General features: G+C 34.1%; 1 protein-coding gene across 1 annotated transcript in view; it reads left to right on the forward strand.

Annotated features, from left to right (window-relative positions):
- The window catches only part of CCAP-R (Crustacean cardioactive peptide receptor), a 265348-nt gene extending 263466 nt beyond the window's left edge, over positions 1–1882 (forward strand). The window contains exons 9-11 of the mRNA XM_089633077.1: positions 120–300; positions 1483–1663; positions 1796–1882. Of these exons, the coding sequence (XP_089489203.1) occupies positions 120–300; positions 1483–1663; positions 1796–1882 (449 nt within the window). The remainder of the gene's footprint in view (positions 1–119; positions 301–1482; positions 1664–1795) is intronic.
- The last annotated feature ends 16746 nt before the right edge of the window (positions 1883–18628 follow it).

An 18628-nucleotide genomic window follows, 5' to 3' on the forward strand; every position in this document is an offset into this window, starting at 1 on the left:
TTTTTTTATTATATTCAACACGATTAAATTATACGATTTATAAAAAGTAAAAAAAAATATATAACGATCTTTTTTACTGTCATGAGGTACGATGGTACAATCTGGATGTTTTCCCACAGTATTCATCCTGTGCTGGTCGCCTTACATCGTGTTTGACCTCCTGCAAGTGTACGACTGCATCCCACGGACACAGACCAGCGTGGCGGTGGCTACCCTTATCCAGAGCCTGGCGCCCCTCAACAGCGCAGCCAACCCACTCATCTATTGCATCTTCTCCACCCACATCTTCAACAGTTTGAGGTAAACCAACCACCAACTTATTACTTGTTGTTATTGCACACTGCCGAAATATCAACCATTCAAACAAACGATTTCTTCGTACTTACGCGCGACAACCTTCGTAGCTGGTTCATTTTTTTTAATATGGGTCTATTCTCTCGCAACGCCTTTAGGTATTTAGATTTTTCTATCCAATATATATATAAAATGAAAGCTACAAAAGCTAAGTTTATGATATAATAAAAAAATACGAGTTTTGCGAACAACATTTCGTATAAAAATATTAAATAATAATTTTTCAGTTAGTTCCTCCAAGCATCAAGAATTTTCAATGGGAATAAATTTTCCTGGTATTTTTTTGCATGTTGTGGTGTATGATGGTAAAATACATAAAAAAATGATTATTCATCCTAGTGGAAAAGGGATAGTAAATTACGGGTGGGCTGGTGAGAACAGGAACTGACGCTTTATTTTTGCAATCTGCCATCACTCAAACATTTTATCAATGTTTAAAAGATCTTTTTACGGGGATGTTTGTTTTAGGCAGAATTAGGAAAAGTGTATCATCGGTGGGACAGAAACAATATAAATATACGAAGACTTTTTACTTGAACTCCACACAAGAGGCTCTGATGAAAAAAAAACCCTCGGCGCCTATGTCATCTTTGGGGATGCTGTGTGGGGGATCATGTTAGGTAAAAGTAGAAGAGGAAGTTCAGGGAAGGAAAAAAATATGAGGGGCCGGTAAGAATCTGAAGGTTAATATGTCCAGGAGTGACGGCGTATAAATCCATCCCTCCTACTGGGTCCGGCTGGAGAGGTCCAAAGGTCTCCCTCAACCAAACACCAATCCAAGCAGTAGGTGAGCAAAGATATCCGCTGACAGGACCTTGAAAACCGTAATCCTATGAACCCGAATAACCCTGCTAAATCATGAAACGTAGCAAACCACTTGGGGCGATACCCACCTCCCGAATTGTGTAAATTCGTAGAAATAATTTACTTTGCTATTCGCCATAATTATAATATATTAACACATTGCTATGTTATAAATCACTTTAATAGTAAGTAATTTCTTATGAAATTTATAAAAAATGTGTAAAGTAATAAATACGCGTATCATAAAACAAACACTCGAAGCAACGTGTCTGTATTTCAATTTACTGGCTGCGAGAACGGAATTTGATTTGTATACTTCCTTAGGAAAATCCCCCCCTTCAAGTGGATCTGCTGCGGCACGGCTACCAGCGGAGGTAGGGGCAGACACGCCGACTCCACCACCCTCAGTGAGATGCTCACCTCCTCTAACCGCCAGCGCCGCGGCACTTTGCTGCAGCAGCGCCCGCCCACCCTCCGTGACAGGGCGGACTCGGCCACCAGAATGGTAACTAAATACAATATTCTGATTAATACTCTTCTATAATACTGCGTATCAGTTGTTACATAGGAGCGATTCTCGACTACGCACCGGATGAAGTTGAGATGCGAGTTGCTGATTTGGTTGTTGGTGTTGAAGATCACGGATCTTCCTACTTTCCTCCAGGGTGATGCTCGACGACGTGCGGGCGGAGATTTCTGGCGATGCCCAAGGCCACAGACATAAAGGCATTTTCTACGGCACCGGAATCGGTGGAGGTAAGGACAGGCATACTGACTCCACCACTCTCAACAAGATGGTTACTAACTACACCCTTTCCTTAATACCTCATCTCAATTAATGACATCGACCATGAAACTGTTTTTATTGTATTGTTTCAACTGATTTAATCCCTATTAACAGAAATCTTCTAATGAGGCTTTATTCGAAAGGTTTATCTGTATTTCAATAAACGCCCGAGTTGCCGGCATTAAAAAAAATTACGATGACGTAGTGAATAGTTTTAAGTGCTTTTCCATAAAGGCGATACAAAATCATAAGAACAAGTATACATTGGAGAATATCTCTATGTATAGAATATAATAATAATGCTGGCAGATGTAATTTTTAGTAGACATAAAATAGGTTTAAGAATGTACAAATATAGCTGCAGTGTTACAACTGAAACTATATATGCAATGAGAGAAAAATTTTAAAAATAATAGTAATAAATACAATAATGTTGTAATAAGGTAATGGACTGTGTTTACATAAAGAGTTCATTAATTTGAACTTTGAATTTCAGTAATTCTGATTTTAAATTATCCACAGAACAATATTTATTACTAAGGCCATGAAGCCTCTCCGTATGGACAAGTTAGAGATAGAGTATTGCGAAAGCAAGTTGGTACAAAATAGTCTTATATTTAAATATAATATCTTGTGTAGTTGCTAGTGACGTGTTTTGATGGATCTGTTGGAAATTTGAAGGTACGAAAAATATTTCAATAGTACTATTAGTACCTACACGAAAAATAAATTTGCTTATGTTGATAATTATATTTTTTTGGGAACGAATTCATTTTTGAATATTGACTGTTGTTTATTTCACAAAGTTGAGTGAACAGAAATAATGATAATGATAGCGAAAAATATTATTTTTCTGTCGATCGCAATAATTAATTAGACGATCCGGGGCTTCAAAAAACTACAAGCATAGTCTTTTCAAAAACACGGAGAGAATAAAACACTGTTTTTTTCGACCATTGATTTCGTCAAAATGACCTTTAAATGGTCAAAAAATGTCCGGATGCCTGACGCTCACTTAGTCCCTAGGGTCTTCGGGCACCCCACCCCCTCCTCCCAACCTTCCCACATATTTTTTCTTCAGGGCATAATCCGGTAATCCAGCGGAGGGGGGCGGTAGTCGATTTTTGTGTACGGACAAACCTATTGCCATGCACATTCTCGATGGGACTACCAGTGGACGGGTGAAATAATCTCCGATAAAATTTATATATGTTTGAATTGGTATATTTCAAATTTAAATTCCTAAAATGAAAATATGAATGTATGTAATGTGTTTTCTTTTTCATTTTAATTTTGATTTTTTTTCTCTAGAGATGACCTACTACTACTGCAGCTATTTTGTCCATTATTATTTTTAATTTTGATTTTTTTTCTCTACAGATGACCTACTACTACTGCAGCTATTTCGTCCATTATTATTTGTATACTTATTTTATTTTCACTATAACGGTACATAATTTAATACTGTTAATTGAGTCTTTGTGTATATTGGAGGCATCCTGCAGCCTAGCCACTATGTGGGGACATTAGGGGTCTAGATTATTTTTATAATAAATGTAGAGTCGTTTAACCAAAAAAACATTAGAGTCCTTGTGAAAGCCCTGAAGGAGTAAACATCTGTTACTTATACCAGGGCGGATAAGCGGTGAATAACCTCCATCGTCCATAAAATGGTTGGTATTCTTTTCAAGACCGATTGTCCACACGTAAGCAAGAAAAATATATTGCTCAATTAGGGTGTACCGCATAAAGCAGCGTACCACGACTCTTCTATTTTCACTTTCCTCCAGAAAACAAAAGTTTCAAATCGGTAATTTTAACAGAAACAAAAAAAACAGCACCCCACCCTGCCAGGAGAAAAACAAATCGACTTGAGGGACATTTTGACAAACATTGTAAACGTTCATATATATTCGTTGATAAATAAAACACTATTTTGCTCAATGAGACACGTGCAGGGTCACTCGCGTATAGCTACGGAAATAGGGGCGTGTTTTATTTTCTAAATCATGAGACGTTTTACTGTTATAGTACTTCATTAACAGCCCTTCCGATCGTGTCATATAGCGTACCTGCCCACTTTTTTCGGCACCTTCTTAAAAGTCGTGTGATTTTTAGAAATCACATTGCAATAGCGTTTGAGAAAAAATGATAAATTAGTAAAGCGCATTACGATAAAATCATTTTATAATATATTTTTTCTAAATCTCATCAATCTCAGAAAAAACTGTAGATTTACATAAAATCAACTCCAACCGCCGCAGACACTTTACTTTATATAAAGAGACGTTGGCAGACTTTGTCCTGCCATAGACCGCCTTCTATGTAGACCGCATTTTATATAGACCTCATTTTAAATAGACCTCATTTTATGTAGACCTCATTTTATGTAGACCGCCTTTTATCTGGTGTCACTGATGTCGGATATTTTATCTACTTGACATACATAGAATACATGCGCAAGTCACAACCATCGTAGAAATTGTTTTGACGTTTCATTTGACATCGATCATTTCATTAGATTCTGATTATTGTTCAATACTATTATAATGTATACGAAAATAAGTAAAAATGCGACCGGCATCGTTATATAGAAATACTCTTAAAACTGCCTTGAAGTATGTGTCTTTCACAGCGTGACAGATTGCCTCACGAATCGGATCCATAGAAAATACTTTCGACACACATTTAAAAAAAAAATTATTTCATTTTATATTCATGTCATATTCAAGTATAATAAATAAAATGAAAATTTTTAATTGACAATTAATAAAAATTAAGGTTTATAAATGAAGTAAATAAAGGTTGTTTCTTAAGTATAAACAATATATATATTTTTTAAATTATAGTGATGATTTTTAATTTATGCCATTTGGTGAACAATTATTTTTGTCAATCCGTCTTTTGCCAGTATGAATAGATAAAGCTTACACAGTTTAAAAGTGGATTACGATCCTTTTTCCTATAAAAAATCCTTAAAATCGGATTAAAATATGTCACGTGAAAGTAAACAAAACACTTCCAACACATATTTTTACATTTTTATTTATTAATAAGATTCTTTAGGTACATACAAATAAGCATTAGGTTTTACAATTAATCATTCATTTTACACCTTACTTTTCCATTAGAAGCATCTTTTGCTTGTGGCTTAAAGAGTATGTGTACTTCCATAAAGCGTTTGTTCCAGCACCTGATAAACAACGGAAACCGCGACGGAGTGATCGTGACGCGGCGCGCCTCTGAGACCACGCTGGTTGGTGGCAAGCGCGTTCAGCTCGTGCTGCCGGCTCAGCAGTGACACCGGCAGGCGGCGCGCAAGCCGCCCATCGCCGCCCTCTCCACCGCCACTGCCGCTGCTGCTGACTGCTACCTCTAACCACTAACCACTAACCACTAACCACTAACCACTAACCACTAACCACTAACCACTAACCAGTAACCACTAACCACTAACCACTAACCACTAACCACTAACCACGAACCACTAACCACTAACCACTAACCATTAATCACTAACCAACCAGATACAACGTTTTCTTTTTCCTTGTATGTGTTTAGGATAGGACCAGTTTAATGTTTTTTAAGAAGTCTTTATTATGATAAAAGTAATTTGCAAAAAAGTGTTTTATTATATGTACTTTAAAATAATAATATATTTTAAAATATAATATACTATCTTTGTTGTTGAATTCCATCAGAAAAATATGAATTTATTCGCTAAATTTAAACATGTTATGAATATAAACTTGAATATATTATATTAATTAAAATACTAGTTAAATTGAGGAAAAACTGTTCAAAAACATTTTTTGATTAATAAAACAATATTCTTTTGAATGACAGAAAATATAAACTAAAATGTCTATTGTAGAGCAACGCCAGAAAATACATGTTTTTAAATAATATTTTTCTACCTAATTTCGGTTACAAAATACAGTTTTCATAATAATTATTGTCAATAAATATACCTTTTTTAGATTACTACACACACTATGGCACCCATGAATAGAGGATATTGTGAAGCTGGGGGAAACGTTTTTAGGTTTTTTCTTAACACTGGATTATGTTTATACGTATTTATTTGTTTGTTCACGATCTTTAAGGTTTTCACAAAGAAATGGCGAGAATAAGGTGGAGCTGTACCTACGTGGTTCATAGTTACAATTATTTCAAATAGCATTTCTAATCTGAGTGATAGACTTTACCCATATATTTAAAAAAATGCTAAATGTTTTTTATGCTGATTTCAATACTAACAACGAAGTTAACACGTGTCCTTAAAATGTTTAGAGGGCACGAGTTCGTCTGTTATGATTCCAGAAAAGTATGAGAAAAAATAATAAAATCTCTTTCATTTCATTTGAGTCTGTTCGAAAATCGTTCAAATCGTGACGAACTTCTAGATTTCTCCAACGGAGAACATTTTACAAGGCGGTTGGATATGATTTATTTTTGCTCTCCTGTTTCCCTTGTGCGTTTAATAGAGTCGCTAGAGGCTTTCCGTTTCCGGAATCTGTCTCCGGTTACAGAAACTCATTAACTTTTGTATCTGTCTCAGTATTGGTGAAGCAAGTCAAGTTCAAAAAATTGCTCGGAAGAATTGACATACCAGATTTATCATCGAATCTTACTAGTACGTCACCCACACTCAAATATTTATTCTAACTTTGAGAAGGTAAATTGTCGATGACGGTGACTGCTGATGTGTTTTTTGCTACAGGACCAACGTTAAAACAAAGCTACCTTTTTACCGCCTGTACTTGTAGAAAAAATAACTAAAATATCGGAAAATAGACAGAAAAAAACGCGCTTTAATAATTCTTGGCTGCAAACAATACTATGTTTTGTGGTCATCTTAACGGCGCTTTTTAAAGCTTGAAAATAACTTTCTCACTTCTCAAAGAAGTGTAGTTATATTATTTACTGTACAGTTCTCAAACCGGGAGCCAAAGTACCTCAACCCGTCTTTAATTATTTTAAACCGAGGACACAAAAAAATCAACTCAACTATAGCTCACATCACTGCAAAAAAAATTCTTTAAAAACTTGTTACACTGATGATATGATTATGCCAAAAGTATTATAGTGATATATTTTTGGGGTATTATGCCGTATTGCGTTACCTCCTTCTTTAGCAAACCTTTTGAACAGCATTACAGTGTCCATCTTACCCCGAAAACAATCACCATAATTTTTACACCGATGTTTAAAGTTTTCGACTTTTATTAAGACTTTTATCTTAAGGTACCTACTCTCAATGTATTTGCCCTATAACAAATAAAAGTTTTTTTTTCTATTTATAGGAAACTAATTGAATGATTCTCATAAAACAGCAAAATTACGTCATGCGAATGAAACAGTATTGTGTACTTAGTTCTTAAAGAAATCAAAGCGAAAAAAAATTTTACGCCTAAACATTGTATTGGTTTTTCTAGCGCCAGCGACAACAAAAACTACGATACGGGTGTTAATATTCAAAAAAAGAAAAATAAACTGTATTTGAAAATAAAAATACAGCGCCGAATATTATTCGACCGAATTGACAAAAAGATTTATAGGCCTATTTACTTTAAGGGACAAAATTTCCAACATCTATGAAGGTGAAGAACGTAATCAACAGTGGCGTAGCGATAAATCCCGAGCTCCATTTCACAATGGCTATGGTGACAACAAATACAGGTTGAACATAATTTTTGTAATGGTTACTACAGAGTAGCAAATTAATGTACTATACGTATTAATTAAGATAAGGAAATAGCAAAACATTACCATATGATAGATGTGTGTGCCAATAATTTTTTCAGTTTTAAATACTTTGTATACCCCAATGTACCAAATGTAATTACTTTAACTAGGAGGAAACAAATTTCAGAGTTAATTTGACTCGGTGAGTATTGCAGATAAGTAGTGTTGCTTTGAAATTCAAATCTTTATTTTTATCTTATGTTGGATGTTTTTAAAACCTGTTTTAATAATGAATTTAAACTCTCCACATCCTAGGGTAAAAATAATAATTATTAACTCTTCATGCTAATTTTTCGTTATTGGGAACAAACAGCTATTACCCGTAGAGCCAATTTGTTATATTTTCAGAACAGCTCATATAGCCTCATAGAAATCGTTGTGTCTCCCTTACCCCTATAGTTGTAAGTATTTACTATGTTATTTAACGGTGTTAGAAAGAAGAAATGCTAAGCTTTATATTCGAATATCTTAATTAACCACAGAATAATTAAAATTAACAAACTGTATGAAACCAAAGGTTCCGACCGCAATTTGAGAAAAATTTATGAAACTTTTTAATATATATTTATAAACGAGACGACAAAAGGTGAGGTGGCAGTAATTTTTATAACGCATTTATGTAATAAATTTTTTTTTTCGTTTTCAATAATTTCAGTTAAGTATTTAGACGAAAAAAACCCAAGGTGAGTTATTTTAAAAACTTTTTTCATGTTTGATAGAAAAATTTTAATATTTCAAATATTATACACCTGTAATGAAAAAAAAAATTGAAAGCGTATATCATCACCTTTAAAAAAATATTTTTTCCCATTTATTTTGACACAAATTTTCCGACTGTCTGAAGTATCTGTAAGAAATATAAAAGTCAATATGCCAGAGACCTTAAGGTTTAAAACTTTTTTTTATTCATACAACAATGATTCTAGCATTTTGCCTTTCGGCTTGTTAAGCAAACATATTCACTATACAGAGTGCGGCAAAACAGACAGTGCAAAAACAGGCAGTGCAGTTTTAAAGAGCTATTAAAAAAACGGCACAACTTACAGAGATGGGATTTATTTTATTTCATTCGGTACATCATGATGTTTTATGCATCAAGCTCTGAAGATGATATCAGAAAGATGATAGCCTCAAGCAGCGATACATTGATAAAGACGATTTCTGCCGCATTTTGGCACACGGGTACAGCGGCGATTTCCTCCCGAATTCAATTCTTGAGTTCTTCTAAGGTGTGCGGCCGATGTTTAAAAACATTTTCCTTCAGAGAGCCCCACAAACCATGGTAATGACTGAAAACGGCACGACCCTCCCGTCATAATGAGACTCCTTCTCAGGTTCCTAACCCCACCACACGTGCTCTCCTGCTAATCTGATCGCCCAATCGGTAGACACGCCACTGGTGAATATATTTATTGAACCGTAATGGAAAAGAAATGTTTGCTGAATAAATTTGTGTTCTTAATATTACTTTACTTGCATTATCTGACATCATAATATATTTCTTCTTGCGATCCAAATGGGGTTTCTCCGTTCATTTCCGCATCGCTAGTAATATATAGTTTTAAAAATACGTAATAATAAGAAGATTAAAGATAAGAATAATTTTTCTCCTTTCCATTATTTTATTTATTATTCATATCTCAATAGTCTTTATTGAGATGTAAAATATAGTATAAAATGGGTAACCATTATCAACCTAATTAATAAAATACGATTCCCACAGAAAATATTTCGTTTATATCTATTTATATACATATATATTTGACAGTGAAATGTCTTGAAATATTGCCAGCCGAATGACAAAAATATTAAAAAATCTAATTGTATTTGTGATTATGCCCAATCGAGCCTGGCGTGAAGAGATTGTTGGCAGATCTGATTTGACCGGCGGTGTTTTACGGTGACTTAACTTCGAAACGCCACAGCTTAACAACTGTTTCAGTCTTGTGTTAAAGCACGATTTTGAATTATTTTTTCTAATCCACTTCCCGCAAAACAAATCAGATTTCAGTTATCGACCGAGGACGATAGACGATAAACGCGTCTACCTATGTTTAAAATCTTGTTGTATTTTTATTTTCCGACGATTCCCTAGCCTTTATTTCTTTTTCAAATTGAAAAACACGACTAGCATCACCAGACACTACAAACAACGCACGTGAGCCGTCCCCAACTAGTTAATCAATACTTGAATATTTATGGGATAGCCAGAAACGGCGTTATGTGTAGTGTAGTTAAGACAAAACTAAATAATCATTGTTTGTTTATAAGATGTCTCTCTGAGGGGATCTGCCGTACAATAAGTTATTTAAACAAATGAACGGTTATCAAATATTGTCTATTTGCATCAACTGTAGCATGGTAGGTACTACTAGTTAGTTATAGAATATTTCGTTGTTTCAGATTTCAATTTGGAATCCAAAATGATGGGACTCCTTTGGAAAGTTTTCTCCAGCGTCTTTAATAGTGTTTCTCGTAGCACTAAAATTTGTTCTAATAGGGGTGTAAAATTAAAATGTGAGTACGGAGGATTAAAAATTTAATACATACCTACCGTGAATTTCTTATTACAAAGTTAATTTATTCACACGTTAATACATTGACGTCAAATTATACAGTTTTCTTGTAAGATACATTAAGAACTAAAAATTAGTTCACGGAACGACAGGGTCGCAAATAGCTGAAAAGAAGCTAATGTGATTGTTACGAGAGTTTCCCGGATAAAGTGCTTTAAGATTACCAACAAGCTCATATACTGTTAGGAGTCAAACCATTATAATAGTCTCTTAAGGCGGGCAATATCCAAGTCTCGCTGTAAAAGCTATTGCAAACTGTCATTGACCCGGGAAATATTATTACTTCATCTTGTTTCGTAATGCCGCCCCATAGCGTTCTGGATGTTATGAGAGTTCAATGATTTTGATTTCGGAGCACTTTGTAATAACGATGATTTCAGAATCAGAAATAACAATGATATCAAAGTTTATTTTTAGTTTCAAGCAATTTTGTACCAACGTTTTCTTAATAGTTTGACTCTTTTAAATAAGAATATACATACCATTTAATGAGGCAAGACCAAACAAACAATTTGTTTCTAATTTTGTATTTTTCATGTAAATAAGAAGTAAACACTACGTTATAAAAAAAATTAAGAATTTAATTGGATGATGATATATTTTAGACCTTTTTTAATAAACTTCTTTCATAATACGGGGGGTTCAAAAAGGGTAGCGGGTATTGGATAGACATAATATAAATATTTATATTTGTTTCATATTCTTTATTTATAGACACTGATCTGAAAAAATATTTAGCAAAGATAATGTTGACCAGATACCGCTCTTCGCACAACTGGTACTCCTCTAATCTTGAACAAATCGCTCTTAAGATGGCTGCCATTTCTGATCTGATATTTTGCTTCAATAGTGTTAAATTGGTCAGTTTGTTCTCATATACCTTTCCTTATTAGGTATCCCCATAAAAAGTAATACAGCGGACTGAGATCATGGCTCCTGGGTTGCCAGTTAATGGTACCTCCACGAGAATTCACTTTATTCGGGAACAGTTCGTCCACAGCTTCAATTGATTGATCAGATGTATCGCAAGTGGGACCCATCTTGTTGGAACCATGTTCACAAATCAAAGCCTTGAAACTCTGGGGTCTAAAAGTTTCTGAACACTTGGCAATAACGGTCATTATTCAAAGTGAGTGCTCGCCCTCATCGATCTTCATGAAAATATGGACCAATGATGCCTTCAGCAGATATTGCAGCCCATACAATGACCCTTGGGCTATAAAGAGCTATGCTTTTGATGTTTTCGTTTGGTATTCTTCTTTGCTGAGCAATAAAAACGTTAAGCGGCTACAATGGAATCACTGTTGCGATATATAAACGCTTACACAAAAAGCGCGATGCGTCCCGGGGTACGACTCCATTGCAACTAAAATTCCACAAAGCAATGCGTGCCGCGCTCCCTAACCAGTTCCTTTGCACTGCCCCTTTAACACACAAACTTTTAAACACAAAAAAGCCCGGCTACTCTTCTTGGACACCCTGTATATGGTCGATAGACTTACTGGCATATGTATCGCATTGTCGCGAGTTTCCTTTCTTTCCGCTGTTGAAAAATCTCTCGACCATCGCCTCCATGTCGTTGGCATTTCAAAATTAAAAGCGGTCGTTTCCATTATGTTTGTGGTGAAATGTATGGTAACCTTTCTTAATTCTTTCTTAACTTTCGCATTACCTTTCTGCATGAACGATTGTGGTGAAAAAAATACAAAGAAGAGAGAGCAAGTAGAACATGCATTTATTTTTTTATTTTTTTTTTTTTTTATTTTTTTTTTTTATTGTACAACAGAACATTCGTTCCAGTTACAGTACAATTTTACAAACAGTATAATTTTACAACATATAAGCATTTGGGTAAGTGACTCTTCAATAATTGTTTTAGGTCGTTTAAAGAACAGTCATTTACATCCAAATTCTTTGCTAGTTCGTTCAACAGCACCATTCCCCTCGTCATGCTATGCTTTGCCAGGACGTCGGTTTTGCCTTTTGGTACTCTAAATAAGTCATGGTATCGACTTCGGCTGTAGTGGTCTGGTACATATAAATCATAGCATCCCAAGAGGAATGGGCTATCAATAAAATTGTTCCAAATTTTGAAAGATATAGTGGCTAGGCTTGCTTTCCGCCTAGTTTCCAGACTCACAGAATTGGTTTCCTCAAGTAAGTCGATATGGTGCATGAACCTGGGATAGGTTCCATGCGTCCGCATATAGACATACCTGAGGAATTTCTTCTGGATTTGCTCTATCATTTCAATGTACTTCTGGTGGTACGGTGCCCAAACATCGCTCGCATACTCCAGCTTGCTTCTCAGTATGCCATCGAACAATGCTAACATAGCATCTTGGTTATTGAACTGCTTGCATGTCCTAATGACGAACCCAAGAAGTTTGTAGCAAGACTGAGTGAGCTGCGATATATGGCCAGAGAATTTCAGTTCGGGATCAAAGACGACACCGAGATCCTTTACGGAATTTACACGTGATAGTGTTTCGCCCTTTATCTTATAATCGTAAAGTATAGTGTTTAAAGAGCGAGTGTAAGACATAGTGACACATTTTTTTGTATTGAAATCTAATTTGTTTATCAACGACCATTCAGATAGTGCATCCAGATCAGCTTGCATTTTAAGACAGTCTTGTTGGGAGCTTATTTCCATTAGAATTTTAAGGTCATCTGCAAACAGTAGACATTTACTATTCTTAACATAGTTTTGGATGTCATTTATTAGTATTAGAAACAACAGCGGTCCGAGGTTAGACCCTTGAGGAATTCCAGATTTCGCTGAGAATTTTTTTGAATTATGTCCATTTACCGAAACAAATTGTTTTCTGGATTTTAAATATGATGAGAAAAAGTTTAGTGTTGGTAGGTCGAAGCCTAGTTTAAACATTTTCCTCAGTAAGATATCATGGTTAACACGGTCAAATGCTTTGGCAAAGTCGGTGTAAACTACATCTGTTTGGTGCTTTGAGTCTAAACCGGTGGCTACCAATCTCGAGAAAGTAAGCAGATTTGTGACTGTTGATTTCTTTGGAAGGAAACCGTGTTGATTTTCTCCAATGAATGGCATAATCTGGAGACTTAATTTGTCACAAATCATTTTTTCAAATAGTTTTGGTAGCACTGATAATACGGCTACCGGTCTGTAGTTTTTGACGTCTGTCTTGTCACCAGCCTTGAAAATGGGACTGACTCGGGTCACTTTAGAAGATGGATATTGCAATATAAAGTAAAAGGCAGCAATGGTTATGATTTGCGATTTTGATTTAATTATTTTAAACGGATTATACGCAATTCGCATAGTGAGTATTAGAAATCTATAACCAGGAAAAAAAACAGTACCAAGATATTTATGTAGCTGTATCGCTGTAATCCATGTCCATGGAAAATTGAAAAAAATATTAGCCAACGACTACACTCGAACTATTCACTCGAAAGCTCTTACATTTCGGCCTAAAAGCGTATTCTTGTCAAAAAATATGAGTGGCGCACAGTGGGCTGAAAATCGCCTTTCATAGACATAGAGACTTGAATTTTCAAGGGTATTTTTTTTGGCTAGAAATGGATTCTGCTGATCATTACTATGCTATAAAATTTAATATGAAGCAATTGCGTGTACAAATGAAAAAGTTATCATTTTTTTATCAGTATATCTGTGTGTAAGGATAGAATGGCCAACCTTATGATTCCAGAGATAGCCTCATTTTTAATGTCAGTGCCATACAATTTTTTCTTAAAAAAATGATGACCCCTTCATTTGTACACGCAATTGCTTCATATGAATTTTTATAGCATAGTAATGATCAGCAGAATCCATTTCTAGCCAAAAAAATACCATTGAAAATTCAAGTCTCTATATCTATGAAAGGCGATTTTAAGCCCACTGTGCAAAGTGTTTTGGCTTGCAGTGTAAATAAAATATTGTAAACTAGACAAAGCATACTCATATGTAAAGCATTTATGCATTAAAATGAATCATCAACATAAAAAGTTTTTTTTTCAACTTGAGGATTTAAAAAAAAATTGCACGTTGCGCCACAATACAAAGTATGTCAAAAAATTACAAATAAATAGTAGTATATCTATGTGTAAGGATAGAATGGCCAACCTTATGATTCCAGAGATAGCCTCATTTTTAATGTTAGTGCCATACAATTTTTTCTTAAAAAAATGATAACTCCTTCATTTGTACACGCAATTGCTTCGTACGAAATTTTATAGCATAGTAATGATCAGCAGAATCCATTTCTAGCCAAAAAAAATACCCTTGAAAATTCAAGTCTCTATGTCTATGAAAGGCGATTTTCAGCCCACTGTGTGGCAGTGAAGTAGAAATAATGTGTTTAGGGAGAAAAAAAGTTTTTTTAATGGTATGCTAATTCTTGATTTTATCAAAATTAGTCATATCTGTGACACATTTCTTTTAAGCAATGGTGGGTATACTCACATAAACGTACAACTCGACGACTTTTGCGAACCTAAACATGTTTCAACTCCGCATTTACAACGAAATCAGAATCATTGCATTACTTATAAATGAAATGTTTTATGTTATAAACTATCTAGTGAAGTAATTGTGTAAAATATCACAAATGTTTTTATTTTATTTATTTTTTCTTGGGCCTCGGAAATAATCCATGTTTTTATTCCGTACGTAATTTTTGTGATGAATACTGGGAAAGCATTAATGTTTGGTAACCGATTAACAGATTGAATATAATTATTAACCCTTAACTCCATAGTAATGTTCGTAAGTAATTTAATAAATTCATTTGATTGGCTTATAATAATGTTGATTTTGAGCAAATATCCATATGTAGGAATCGTTCACAATATTTTAAATCATTATTGTTTTTTTACGCTCTCATAACAATACTGAAACGTATTTGTTTACAATGGAGCGGTGACGCATTGTAATAGGAATATAATATACGAAATGTTTGTTCTGTAAACATGAAAATGTTTAGTATTACCAATGTCAGGCCACACCCTCGGGGCCGGTAAGGAACCGACAAAAATATTATAGTATTAAACCGAGTGCTGTAAGAAAGCGTGATACCGAGAGCGTCCGTTCCATATATTTGTATTGGCGCCCGTACACGGGTCGGTGCGGCAGGAGAGCGAAGTTGCGTACTTCCTAACCCGCGTTATGTCGATTCCTTACAGACCCGAGAGGCAGCGGGCTAAGATTCCGTATTCTTCTGTCAAAATTATTATAAAGTTTACATACCACTTAAGTAAAAACATAATGTCATAATATTATATCCTATGGGTAATTAAAAAAAATATATTATAGATACCATTGTGTAACATTTTGTAAATATAATATTATAATGAGATTCATTAATTGTTTATTCCAGTTACATTACTAGTAGGGAATAGAATTTGATATTTTTCCAAATGATTCCATGAATTTTAATATTTCTAATGATAATAAAATAAAGGAATATTTTTTGTTACTAATATTTTTTACAATAAATTAACATGGTAGAAACGAGTATCTATAAATACTACAGATATCGGTGTTATAACCTATAAAATAGTAAGCATGTATTTGAATGTATGTTATGTTAATTTAAGATAAAAATAATAGTTTATAAAACATGTTAAGCTACTTAATGTTACTGTGAAAATGATAATATATATCTTTAGGATTAAAATATTTTTTTTATTTAATTTATTGACTCCACTTTATCCTATTTATATCAACCAGCTTCATTCATCATTTTTGTCAGCCAACTGGAATATATCATCCAACTGTCCACTTACAGATGTTACAGGTAGGAAAAAGGTAATCAATGTTTTGTAAAAGTAAAAAGGTGAATTAGGTACCTACTGACTTCCATAAGTCTAAGCATAAACCATGTGTATTATGATTTGTCAAAAGAAAATGCTTTAAACTATGCCTCTAACACAAATAATAAGAACCTCTTCAGAAAATTTAAATATACTTTACCCCTGATTAGCAACTAAACGAAAGTAAAAAGACAATTTTTTTAAATTAAAACCAACGATTCTTTTTTTAATTTCCTCGGGACTTATACCAGTGATATGACAGCCAAAGTTTTTTAAATTATATATTTATTTTTACATATTATAAACACAGAGATTTTTTCGAAAGTATTTCAAGTTTTTAAGTTATTATTTTATTATCCAATTCCTGATAATAGAAATAATAACAAAACTTCAATTTCACCATCGAAATTTGAAGAAAAGTGATAGCTCCGTTAAACCTCGGTATTATAGTTTATACTGTTAAACCTTGGTATCATAGTTCATTCTGTTAAACCTCAGATCATAGTACATTATGTTAAATCTCGGTATCATAGTAGGTATATTCTGTTAAGCCTCTGTATCATAGTATATTCTGTTAAACCTCGGTATCATAGTACATTCTGTTAAATCTTGAGATGAAAATAAGTAATTAAAATGTGTGTAGCGGAATCACGTAAATAAGTGATCAATTTACAGAAATTTAATACAATGCTTCCTTTTGCTGGAAATGTTAATTTGCTTTGTAAGCCTATTCGGCTCAGAGCAAGAAATCACGTTCCCACAACAAAACACCCAACAGAAATTATCAAAGTAAGGGAGCTAACGTATTGATTGATCATTTCCCTTTCAAATGAAGGCAAAATCATATTATTTGCATAGTTGTTAATAAGTAATAATAATCAGGTTAACATGTTTTTTACATATACATACTATTTAACGAAAAAAAAATTTCACATATTTCCCAGTATCTACTAACACAAATATTTTAGCATTTAAATAATTTTATCTGCGGTTGGTTTCTACTACAGAAAAACTAATAATCTACGAGCAGTAAACGTAACCATAACCGTTACAGGTTACTAAAATAAGGGTTTCCTATCACTTTATCGTGGATGGACTCCGCAGATCTTACTTTCTACCGCCAAGAAGAAGTTACATTACAAAATTTTCATGGATGCACGATTTTTGATATTTATTTTGTGCATTTGGGCACTATTTTACGTGCCAGTACGAGCGAGCACGCACATGTCATAGATTTAAATAAAAATTGTGACGACTTATGTAATAATTACTCATAATAATTAACAACTTATTAAAATATTTATAGATAATAATAATTTACCACGCTATAATATATTTATTTCTTGAATGATACTTGTGTTATTTGACAGTATCAAATATTGATACTGTCGATGAAAAAAAAGTAAACAATAGCTCATTCAACATAGTTTTTAAATATGTATTATACAAATCCCCCCCCCCCTCCCCTTACCCTGGATGGGTGTTCTGCCACTTTTTTTGGGCGGACTCTGCACATCTTCATTTGTACTGCCAAGATGAATGTAAAACCTATGTTCCAAAAATGCACGAATTTTGTAATTAATCAAATATCATTCTACATGTGCTAATAGTATGTAAGTTGCTTGCGAGCCTGTCGTGGGCCTGTCGCGAGCCTGTCGGGAGCCTGTCGAAAGCCTGTCGCGAACTTTTCGCGAGCCTGTCGTGAGCCGACGGCTATCGGTTTTTGCCGCTAATCAAAAGCCCTCTACGCCGCGCGCCGACTCGCCGTCACGTTCACAGTGAACATCGCGTACACATAACCAATGACTTAATAAATAAAAACCTAAGAGAGGATTATTTACTTGGCATAACAATAAATAATTCTCTCCAAAAGTAGCCAAGATGGCGGCAACGCCAGACCGTTTCCATGGTTATTATTCAGTGGCTTGACATTTGACATATAATGTTGTGGGCACTGCTTCATCCATCAAGTTAAATTTAATTTTCTGTTGACAAAACGTTCTTCAAAATGTTTTGAATACAAGAGAGTTCTTGGTTGACTTCTAACCCTCAGGTCGCATTGCTTTGAAGCACTTTTATGTATCAGCTACGGGCACCGCTTGGAAATCTGAAAAGTGTACTGTTATCACAAACATGTTATACAACTTAGAGCAAGTAACCTATGAAAATGGAAGGTATTAAACAAGACAACTTAGGACAGAACTTTCAGCAACATTTGGAAAAGTGATTTCCTAATATTCTTAAAGTGTAATAAACAAAAGAAAACTTAATCTTTTTGACAACCGTCTTAAATATTAATTGCCGATACTGAATGGTGTATAATTAATATTTCTACATTATTACATAATTTATTTAGAAATTAACTATAGAAATATTTTTTTTTTGCATTTCTGCATAATTTATATTTAGGTAGGTTTTTTTTTATTTCCGACTTTATGTCCGGGTTAAATCTTCCCCATAGGAAAAACTAAACCCTTCCACACACTTTTCGGTAATTATTCGGAATCGCTGGACAAGGATTATATGAAATATTTTTAAATAAACCTTCTGATTTACCTTCATT

Source organism: Hesperophylax consimilis, chromosome 1 (assembly GCF_061612785.1).
Source record: "Hesperophylax consimilis isolate HC1 chromosome 1, BYU_Hcon_1.0, whole genome shotgun sequence".
In the NCBI taxonomy this organism is placed as follows: domain Eukaryota; kingdom Metazoa; phylum Arthropoda; class Insecta; order Trichoptera; family Limnephilidae; genus Hesperophylax; species Hesperophylax consimilis.